Source organism: Myotis lucifugus, unplaced genomic scaffold (assembly GCF_000147115.1).
Source record: "Myotis lucifugus unplaced genomic scaffold, Myoluc2.0 scaffold_508, whole genome shotgun sequence".
Classification (NCBI taxonomy): Eukaryota; Metazoa; Chordata; class Mammalia; order Chiroptera; family Vespertilionidae; genus Myotis; species Myotis lucifugus.
The window spans coordinates 513,665-524,750 of NW_005871556.1; the positions used below are offsets into that span (position 1 = coordinate 513,665).

Genomic DNA, 11,086 nt, shown 5'->3' on the forward strand with positions numbered 1-11,086 from the left:
TCAAGGGCATGTACCTGGATTGCAGGCACATCCCCAGTAGGAGATGTGCAGGAGGCGGCTGATCGATGTTTCTCTCTCATCGATGTTTCTAACTCTCTATCTCTCTCCCTTCCTCTCTGTAAAAAATCAATAAAATATATTAAAAAAAAAAAAGACATGATTGTGCCCTAACCGGTTTGGCTCAGTGGATAGAGCATCGGCCTGCGGACTGAAGGGTCCCAGGTTCGATTCCGGTCAAGGGCATGTACCTTGGTTGCGGGCACATCCTCAGTAGAGGGTGTGCAGTAGGCAGCTGATCGATGTTTCTCTCTCATCAATGTTTCTAACTCTCTATCTCTCTCCCTTCCTCTCTGTAAAAAATCAATAAAATATATTAAAAAAAAAGAAGACATGATTGTTAAGTGTAAAGTTACTCTTAAGAAATTTGGAAACCTGTTCACTATCAGCTTTATTTGATTTTAAAATATACAAATATTCTGAAAGGTCGAAAAGCTTAAGGTTGTTAGATTTAAAACACCCCACACAAAGCTGTCACAACAAAGACATTCATGGCAAATTAGTCACTCCAGTCTGCTAATTCCTTCTACTAATGGAACAATCCAGTATTTAGGAGAAATGCAAGGACTTAATATTATCAACTCAAAACCAGACCAAACCCAATAGTCATTGTTACATGCTGCTGCTCTAAGAGGAACCACCAGTGTATGGATTACTGGAACCAAGAATTTCAATGGGAGAGAATTTCCCTGAACACGAAACAAAACAGGGCCATGTTTAGAAAGGAACCAGGGCTAACGCTGCACCTCCAGCCAGACCTTCAAGGCTCAGAGGAGGCCGAATGCAGAGAAGGCTCCAGGCAGCAGGAATGGGAAAACTTGTCAAAACCAAGGGACAGTGAGACCTGCCTGTTGGGAGCAGTTCCACCTCAGAACAATGGGGATGGAGATGAAAATGAAACAGCGGAAACACATTCCCCTGCACGTGCGCCCTCAGACCACGGTGGCATTGAAAGGATTCTGTAAGGAGGCCAGGTCTGAACAATTCCCATGAGAACGTGGGGAGCCAAGACACACTTGAGTTTTGCTGAGTGCACTTCCGGGGTCACGACCATATTGTAGGGCAGCGGTTCTCAACCTATGGGTCTCGATCCCTTTGGGGGTCCAACGACCCTTTCACAGGGGTCGCCTAAGACCATCGGAAAACACATCTATAATTACATACTGTTTTTGTGAGTCATCACTATGCTTTAATGATGTTCAATTTGTAACAATGAAATTGGGGGTCACCACAACATGAGGAGCTGTATTAAAGGGTCGCGGCCTGAGGAAGGTTGAGAACCGCTGTCGTAGGGCCTTGAGAACTGCTGGTGACTCTTTAAGAGCTGCACAGCCTATGGGTTTTCAGGTCTCAAGTTGTCAAGAGAAAACAGTAAGACAAGAAGCGGCTCTCTTCATATTTTAAGGGAAGTTCTTTTTTAAGAGGTGGCTCAGACTTTTCTAGATTAAACACACAGGCAATACTGCAGTTAAAGGGAAAACGAAGGGACTTCTTCCCACTTGTGCTAAGTGGGAAGGAAACATAACATGACCTGCAATCAAGGGTGGGGTGAAAACAGAGCTCCAAAGAGCGCGTGCATACTACCCTTTGCCAAGTGAAGTTCAAGGTCATGACCCACTCGACCCTCCCAGTACATCACGAGTGCAATTCAGTTTAGGGAAAAGAGTTTAATGTAGCCTTCAGAAAAAAAAAATAGTTGGTATTTCCCCGTCTCTAACAAAGCACTGGCTATGAGGTCCAGCGCCACCAGGCGACCTTCATCCTGTCCCACACCGCCGACAGCGAGTCGAAGGCGGGCCGCACGTCCAGGATGGTGAACTGGTACTCCTGGTTGACCTCGCCGCCGTCGTAGTAGTCAATGATGTATCTGACTTCCGTGCCACAGCGGTTGACAATCCAGTCGTGCCTGTCGAAAGGCAACTCGTACCTGGAATGAGGACATGCTGGTGAGTGTCAGCCCGCTCGCCGGCCCCGGAGCAGCGTGGCAAGGCCTGCTCTCGGGCAAACATCTCACTGGGGAAGGGAGACTCGTCACAGCCCACAGCACCCAACAAAGGCGGGGCTGAGGATGTGCAATGGGCCCAGCTCACACGCCGGCCAGTCTGTCCACCCAGGAATCAGGCCCCCCGGACAGAGAGCCAGCAGGGTGAGGGGTTGGGTTCTCTGGCTGTGCTGGGAGAGAAGGGAGAAAGCCAAGTGCAGAGATGCAAGGAGGAGTCGGAGGACAGCTCGGGTCGATCCTGCGATAAGGAGATGGGGAGCAACCAGGCCACACGAGTGAATCCGCCCCCACCTGGACGAAACCCACAGATGCACATGGGCTACATCTTGGAAGATGGCCCCACAGTTCTGGGTTCCGGTCCATGGAGAAGGGACCCTCACACGGAGTGCAGTCCCTTCCCGCCCACACTCACCCCATCCAGGAGCGGATCCTTGCCCGTGGGGAGTACTCCTTGGCTTTCCCTCCGAACCGGACCAACGAGGGACCACAGGGACACTCCCTAGGAAAGCCCCAAATTAGACAAGTCTGTGAAAAGAGCTTCTTTCCTTTGAAAACTATGATGTTGCATGTCCTCAATGATATACAGTTTTCTGAAGGCATTTTACACAGTCTCACATTCTCTAAGAAAGCTCACTGCCCAATTCAAACCAATAGCCCTAGTCCTTCAAAAAGCTGCTCTCCGTTTCTGGATCGGGTATGTTCCCCTCCCTCCACTTCCTTCCGAATAGCTGCCCTGTTCTCCGCAGGAGTCCGGGGCCAGGGCCTTTGCATTTGGTGTGGGGACACAGGCATGTTCTTGGGGGACAAGGGAGGGTGGAGTATTGGGCATCTCGCTTCTCTTTCGCATAGAGCAGCCGGCATAACTTTGCAGACGAACATAACAAAACCCTACACGCTTTTTGGGTTTGATACCAATGAATGGCCTTCATGAAGAAGGAAAATGCTAGATAAATCCCTAGGAACTCATGTACTTGGTGTCGGACCAGCTCCTTAAGGAAGCAACCGCACACAGGACGGGTGGCGAGGTCCTGGCTAGAAAAATCCGCTCACTCTCCGCACAGCCTTGGTGAGGACTTCCTGGGTGCCGGCTGGCCCGCTCCCAGGCGCAGGGAGTTGGGGGGCAGCATCACGTAAGGCCGCCCGAGTCCTGCACTGGCTGAGCTCACGGTCAGCCTTCTCCGCCAGAAAAAGGCCTGCACTCTAAGACATCTTGAGGCGTTAGGCCTGCTGGGGGCTCAGTAAATGCTGCTGAGTGAGCATCTCCTAGGGCCAGTGGTCGGCAAACTGTGGCTCGCGAGCCACATGCGGCTCTTTGGCCCCTTGAGTGTGGCTCTTCCACGAAATACCACGTGCGGGCGTGCACGTACAGTGCAATTGACACTTCGTGGCCCATGCGCAGAAGTCAGTATTTTGTGGAAGAGCCACACTCAAGGGGCCAAAGAGCCACATGTGGCTCGCGAGCCGCAGTTTGCGACCACTGTCCTAGGGGCAGAGAGCAATATAGTGTCCCGTGTCCCCCTGCTCTGCTTTCAATGGACTGACACTCCTCCCGTTGAGAGGCAGGGTCTCTGACGCCCCGCCCCCCCCAAACCTGGGCAGGCAGGTGATGGCCCAGGGCTTCCGAGGCCACATCATCAGAGCAGATGCAGCGTCCACGGGAGCTTTCTGTACTCCAGCTCTGGGAACCCAGCCTCCAGCGTGAGGAAGCCGAAGCGGCCACGGTCAGAGGCTGTGGGCAGGGGTCGTGGCTGACAGCCAGTGTCCCTCACCAGCAAAGGAATTGGATTCCGGAGATTCCAGCCCACGACTGTCAAGCCAGCCCTGAGCACTGAGTGATGGCGGGTGAGGCCCAGATACCGGGGAGCAGAGACCAGCCGTCCCTACTCCCTTTCTGCACCCGGGACCCACGGAATCCAGGAGCATAAGGACATGGATTTACAAGGTTGCATGGAGGGGGGGTCTGCCGCACCAGGGTCACTGGAACAGGCCTGCGACCCAAACTATTTCATGCAAATGACACATCTGAAAGAATGTTAAAACCCTGGGTCCAAAACAAGAAAGATGCTGGAAGGATGTTTTGTTGTTGTTGTTAATCCTCATCCAAGGATATTTTCCCACTCATTTCTAGGGAGACTGGAAGAGAGAGGGAAAGACAGAGAAACATCGATTGGTTGCCTCCTACACGAGCCCTGACCAGGGCCCGGGCCGGGGAGGAGCCTGCAACCGAGGTACATGCCCTTGACCGGAATTGAACCCGGGACCCTTTGGTCCGTAGGCCGACGCTCTATCCATTGAGCAACACCGGCTAGGGCTGGGAGGGTTTTTGTAAGATCTCAAACATACTTACGCAGCATGAAGGGCTTCCCACTTCAAAATCTCCTTCCATGCCTGCTCGTTGTTCTGGTTGTGGATCTTGATGATGTTGTACATGTCCTTCTGGCTGATGTCGTCATCCTTCCACTTCCACCTGGGAAAGAAAGTCGGCAAGATCGGACCAGCCTCCTATCTCTCCGGACACACACACCCTAGTCCCGTGGTCGGCAAACTGCAGCTCTCGAGCCACATGCGGCTCTTTGGCCCCTTGAGTGTGGCTCTTCCTAAGCCTTAGGAGCACCCTAATGAAGTGAATAACAATGTACCTGCCTGTATAGTTTAAGTTTAAAAAATGTGGCTCTCAAAAGAAATTTCAATCGCTGTACTGTTGGTATTTGGCTCTGTTGGCTAATGAGTTTGCCAACCACTGCCCTAGTCTGCTTCGCCTTGCACTATCTTCTGATAAGCCTGAACGTTATTCGAAACAAATTACCTTTTGAAATAAAAACTTATTGTTCATCTGGAGGCTAAAATCCTCTTTGGCATTTATTCTTAGATAAATGTAACAAGTGAATTTCTGTTCTCAGGACGAGGCCCCCTCGCTTACCCTTTCTTTAGCATCGCGTTCCAGAACATCTGCTCGGAAGGGTAAACCCACTTTTTCTCGGAATCTGCTCTTGGAATGGAGGACTCCTCCCTCACAGTGGAGAGCGCGAACGGCTGGTCAGGGGCCGGTGTCTGATTAGGTGGTGGCATCTGAATAGAACAAGCAGAACCGCTTTGAAATGTTGGAAATGTGATAGAGAGCAGAGACAAGCACTGTAATGAACCACTTCCTGGAAAGCAACGCATTGCACGCGACACAGGTTCTCTTTCAAACCACTGGCAGCAAAATTTCAGCCCTATCAGACCATTTCCCTTGCTGTTCAAGTTCTCATAAACGGTAAATACACCTTGTGGGTATATTCTTGGTCTTTTTCTCCTCAAGGATGAAGAAGTAAAAACTGCCTGGGCCAGTGCGCTCAGTGGTTAGAGCACCGGCTGACGCACTGAAGGGTCACGGGTTTGATTCCCAGTCAACGGCATGTACCTTCATTTCAGGTTCAATGCCAACCCCCCCCTCCCTGCCCCCCCTCCCTCCCACTCTGAAAAGCAATCCTCCTGTGAGGATTAACGGAAAAAAAAAAAAAAAAGGAGTAACGACAAATACCATGATCAGCGGGCATTTCAGAAAACCTTTCTAGGGCGGGCTTAATAAAAATGACTGTGCATTCTTCTGAGGAAGTCTGATAGGATGCCTGTACAGCACCACTTCCTGTTAAAGAAGTTTACTTTTCGGATCTTGCTGATGCTTTCAGCCTTTGGGGTGAGTACGTTGCCGATGAGGGGTGACGTCCCCACACTGGCAGACCGGAGGGAGGCGAAGGATGTTTCCTCCCAGACACGGCGGCAGCAACACGCAAGCACTGAGCCCGGACCAGGGCTTCCCACTCTCTCTACTACCGCCGCTTGGGGCCGCACAACACTTGGTTATCGGGCTCTGTTCTGAGCATAGTAGGATCTTTAGCAACATCTCTGACCTCAACCCAAGAGTACCCCACTTCCCCAGTCGTGACAACCAATGTTCCCCCCCCGGGGGCACCCCAGGTTGAGAACCACTGGCCAAGAACTTCTTTTTGTAGTGAAAGTGTGAAGGATTGCCTAGCGGGTGCACAGGAATTATTATTATGATTAAGTCACAACACAGCCCCTGGTTAGAAAGATGGCAGGAGAAGAGCTGGGCGTGCTAGAACCACACTGGGCATCTTACCTCTTTTCACTACGGTGTGTTTAAAATCCCAGGTGGAAAAAAAAGAAAAAGGCCCGGCCGGTGTGGCTCAGTGGTTGAGCATTGACCTATGAACCAGGAGGTCACGGTTCGATTCCTGGTCAGGGCACATGCCCAGGTTGCAGGCTCGATCCCGTGTGGGGCGTGCAGGAGGCAGCCGACCCATGATTCTCTCATCATTGATGTTTCTCTCTCCCCCTCTCTGAAATCAATAAAAATACATTTAAAAAAAGTTCCAGGAAGGAGCCGAGTGCGGATTACCAGATTAGAAGGATCTAGGTTCTGCCTTTCCGAAGTGGCGCCCGTAACAGGGCACTCCACATACTCGTAGGCGCGGTCTTGGTGGGCAGGCCCAGAGCTGGGTTTCTTCTCGCACGTGGGGTCAGATGGCTCTCCACTCACCGGACAGCCTGAGAGAAATCAAGGATAAAAACGGTGTTACCACAAAGGCAGGGCACCTGGCTCCCCAGGCTGGGCCCTAAAGAGTTGACTTGCTGCCCTAACCGGTTTGGCTCAGTGGATAGAGCGTCGGCCTGCGGACTGAGGGTCCCAGGTTCGATTCCGGTCAAGGGCATGTACCTTGGTTTCGGGCACATCCCCAGTAGGGAGTGTGCATGAGGCAGCTGATTGATGTTTCTCTCTCATCGATGTTTCTCTCTATCCCTCTCCCTTCCTCTCTGTAAAAAAATCAATAAAATATATTTTAAAAAAAAGAGCTGACTTGCTGACCAGCGATGACCACAGGCAGAGCCAGGTGGCGGCCGCTGAAAGCTGCCCACGGCCACGCTAGCTAGCTTCCTGATATCCTAAAGGCCAGGACAGGGTTCTCCAAGTTTACTTTCCCTTTGAAAGAGAAATGGGTACCCCTTCTCTTCTTGGGTCATGCCCTTAGCAAAAATACCGCCCCCCCCCAAAAAAATCTCAACATTTTCAAATTTCATGGTTTCAGTAATGGGCTAGAACGGTGGTTTTCAACCTTCTGGCCCTTTAAATACAGTTCCTCATGTTGTGACCCAACCATAAAATGATTTTCGTTGCCACTTCATAACTGTCATGTTGCTACTGTTATGAATCGTCATGTAAATATCTGATATGCAGGATGGTCTTAGGCGACTCCTGTGAAAGGGTTGTTCGACCCTCAAAGGGGTCGTGACCCACAGGTTGAGAACCGCTGGTTTACGTTTTTCATGTTACATAACCCACAGCCCCTTCAATCTCCTACACATACCCACATTCTTTAATACAGATAAATCCAACTGGCAGCTCTTCTGGATACACAGCAAAGGAAGTCAAACCAGACAGGGCTGTATCTCCCCGGGGATGCTCAGAGTAGCACTCTCAAGCTGTCTCGATTCTTCCCATTTGGAGAAACCCCGGAAGAGAACTGGATCTGTCCTTGTCCAAGGTCTCAGTTTTCCTGGCTTTGCCACTAATGAGCTGCCGGAGCTCTCAGTTTCCTTAGCTATAAAAAAGGGAGAGCCCTCGCCGGTTTGGCTCAGTGGATAGAGTGTCGGCCTGTGGACTGGATGGTCCGGGATTCGATTCCCATCAAGGGCTTGATCCCCAGTAGGGGGCGTGCAGGAGGCAGCTGATCAATGATTCTCTCATCATTGATGTTTCTATCTCTCTCCCTTCCTCTCTGAAATCAATAAAGATATGTTTTATAATAAATAAAAAAGGGAGAAAACCCACCACACAGGATGATTATGAGGATAAGAACGGAAACTCCATCAAGCAAAGGATTTTTGTCTGTTTCATACGCTGCTGTTCTCTCAGTGCAAAAAAAGTAAGTGAAACCCACCAGTGCTCGGCACAGTGGGCAGTGAGCAAATCCTTGCTGACGGACCAAGGGAATGAAAGGTGAGCACTCGTTAAGTGTACCCTGTTGGCTTTTGCCCTCCTGTCTTGAAGCAGGAAGGCACCCATCAGGCTGGTTCAGGCCCTGCTGTATACAAATGACCTAAAGCAGACGCGCATCAGCTCAAAATGAAAGCTGCTTCGTTTGCACCTGAAGAACGAACAGCAAGTCCATCAGGCGATGAACACTGCCAGGATGCAGGAGTAAAGTTGTCTTTTTTTAAAAATACATTTTTATTGATTTCAGAGATGAAGGGAGAGGGAAAGAGAGAGAAGAGAGAAAGAGGGAGAGGGAGAGGGAGAGAGAGAGACATCAATGATGAGAGAGAATCATTAATAGGTTGCCTCCTGCACACCCCACACTGGGGATGGAGCCCGCAACCCAGGCATGTGCCCTGACTGGGAATCTAACTGTGACCTCCTGGTTCATAGGTCGATGCTCAATCACTGAGCCACACCCTCCAGGCTAATGTTGTCTTGGTGGATAAAGACAGCTAGACCAAGGTTTCCCAAGCACAGCCCTCTTGACATATGGGGCCAGGTGAGTCTTTGTTGAGGGATTGTCCTGTGCACTGTAGGTTGTTCATCAGAACTCCTGGCTTCTACGCACTAGATGTACGTGCCTCTCCTCTCAGTTGTGACAGGCAAAAATGTCTCCAGATGTTGCCAAATGTCCCCTGGGGTGAGCAGGAATCACCGCCCCCCCCCCCCAGTTGAGAACCACAGATATAGACACACGCAAACTTTGGGGGCATTGGGGCTGACGTGTGGAATGAACACTACACTGTCATTCATTCTCTCAATTAATTGTCATAATAACCCTGTGAAGCATATTATGTCTTCATCTTACCATTGATGGGTTGAGAAGTACCTCGTCTACAGTCACATAACTTGTAAGTAGCAACAGAAGGACCCAACCCAGGGAGGCTCACCAACACGCTGTACTGCCTCTTCCCTAAAATCCTTTTGAGGATTCCCTTTTGTTTTTATTTTCTAGACAAAGGATCGAGTACCTTTCATTTTCCCTTCATGCATTGGACATCCTGAAGGCGGGGCTGTAGTCTGGTGAGCTGAAGCATTGGTGGTCTGAACTGCAACAGTCGGGGTGGATGAAGACAAACCCATGGTGGAACCGCTGGGCTGAATCCAAACAATTCTAAATTCACACGTGGCAAAGCAAAGAGAGATTAATGCTGATGTCTGGGTTCCAGCTACTCCCTGGGAATTCTTAATCTGGCCAACTTGTTCTTCATCCTCGCCATCCTTCCGGACACTGCGGGGCAGGGTACCCACTTCCGGCAACAGCTTTAATATATTACCCGCTTTGGGCAATACTAGCTGTGATATGTACACCAGCCTGTGTGGGAACGTTTCTAACGGTGGACGGATTTGGGGGGGGAGGGGGAGGTGAGGAGGTCCCTGAGAAACAATGTCATATCCAGGGGGTTAGGCCGAGGTAGAAGGTCCTTGGCGGTGATCCGACAGGAGAGGGAGGTTTACTGGTGATTGGGTGGGAGACGGGAGGTTTACTCAGGCCAGACTAGAGCCCAGCCCCGGGGTTTGGCGAGCGTTTGTGGGTCTGGGAAAAGTACGGCGCAGAAAAGGGATTCAAGAAGGAAAGGCCGGCAGAGGGCAGGGTGCGGAGTGTCTTCCTCGCACGGTCCCCACGCGTCCCGCCTGCTCCAGCCCCCCACCCCCGCCGGCCGCTCCGCACCTGACTCCCGCCTGGACTGCTCTGCGCGCCGGACCCGCCTCTCGCTTCCAACTCCGGCCCCGAGCGGCCCCCACCTGCCCCTGCCGCCTGCCCCTCGCCCGGTCACCGCGGCCGCCTGGGTCACCGCTGGTAACGGCGTTCGGCGCGACTTCCTTTTCCGAAGGCGGGACTTCCGGGTGTGTGGGAGGTGGAGCGCCTGCTGGAAAGGAAGAGCTTCCGTCAATCACGAAGGAGCGGGCCCCGCCCCCGCCCGCCTCGGCTTATCAGCGCGTGCGCTGCTCTCCGGCCCCGCTCCCGCCCGCCTCGGCCTATCAGCGCGTGCGCTGCGCTCTGGCCCCGCCCCCCAGGCCAGGCACCTTTCTCGCGGAGGCGGAGCTTGTGGGGCGTTGAGCCAGAACCCGAGACTTGCCTAGAGCAGGACTTTCTAGGACAGATGCTTGGAGCGGCCAGGGGGTGCTTGGCAGGAGTTCTCTTGAAAATGTCTATCTTTTTAAGTTGCATCTCGTCAGTTGTAATTATAGTAACGACTCCAGGAGCTTCAGCAGGTGAGAGCGGTGGCAGACCCCGGAGATCCCAAGATGAACCCAACAAGATCCCCCTCCCCAGGCCTTCTGCAAGGGGTGTATGGACTGGAAGGTCTGTATTTTCAGTTACCTCTAGCCCAGTGGTTCTCAACCTTCCTAATGCCGCGACCCTTTAATACAGTTCCTCATGTTGTGGTGGCCCCCAATTTCATTGTTACAAACTGAACATAATGAAAGCATAGTGATTCATCACAAAAACAATATGTAATTATATATGTGTTTTCGGATGGTCTTAGGCGACCCCTGTGAAAGGGTCGTTCGACCCCCAAAGGGGTCGTGACCCACAGGTTGAGAACCACTGCTCTAACAGAAATGGAATGGGTTTCTTTTCCCAGCAGGGATGCAGGCAACAAACCCTAGTGGTATTAGCTCTGCGTGGCACTAAAAGAAATCACAGAGAAATGATGTCACGTGATGGTTGTTTGTGGCTCAAAATACTGTTCATTCCTAACTTTTCCAATTCAGGATAATTTCCTCTTGGTTACATAAAGCCTTTAATCACAATACACATGGTGGTTCTGCGTCCCTGTAATGGAACATGAGGATGGAATGCACCACCATGGAGCTCTGTTAAAGGGTGATTTAAAATTTCTTTTCGAGACCCACGCTTTCTGACCTCCACCCGCCCGCAGTAAGGCAACAGATGATATATACTTATGTGGTGTTACTGCTAAGTGCTCAAAACATACGCAAGTAAAAGGAGATCAGTACAACACTTTTGATCTTCAAAT

General features: G+C 51.2%; 1 protein-coding gene across 2 annotated transcripts; it reads right to left on the reverse strand.

Annotated features, from left to right (window-relative positions):
• Positions 1-1,704: 1,704 nt before the first annotated feature.
• On the reverse strand, positions 1,705-9,920 carry LOC102431429 (cytochrome c-type heme lyase). Of its 2 annotated transcripts, XM_006103787.3 has the most exons (7): positions 9,772-9,919; positions 9,071-9,213; positions 6,462-6,610; positions 4,980-5,128; positions 4,407-4,526; positions 2,472-2,558; positions 1,705-1,984 (listed from the first exon to the last, which is right to left on the reverse strand). In XM_006103787.3, the coding sequence occupies exons 2-7, from the start codon at positions 9,180-9,182 to the stop codon at positions 1,786-1,788; spliced, it is 816 nt and encodes a 271-aa protein (XP_006103849.1). In that variant the 5' UTR covers positions 9,183-9,213; positions 9,772-9,919; the 3' UTR covers positions 1,705-1,785. The 2 variants fall into 2 exon arrangements, with proteins under 2 accessions (XP_006103849.1, XP_014301626.1); XM_014446140.2 differs by lacking the exon at positions 2,472-2,558 and having other exon boundaries at positions 9,772-9,920.
• Between the last annotated feature and the right edge of the window lie 1,166 nt (positions 9,921-11,086).

Bases quoted from the DNA above. Each gene is read 5' to 3' on its own strand.
- LOC102431429 (XM_006103787.3), bottom strand. From the start codon at position 9,182: ATGGGTTTGTCTTCATCCACCCCGACTGTTGCAGTTCAGACCACCAAT. The intron at 6,611-9,070 runs GTACTCGATCCT...GATTTCTCTCAG, and splicing joins GCATGAAGGGAAAATGAAAG to GCTGTCCGGTGAGTGGAGAG. The intron at 4,527-4,979 runs GTAAGCGAGGGG...TTTCTTTCCCAG, and splicing joins AACGCGATGCTAAAGAAAGG to GTGGAAGTGGAAGGATGACG.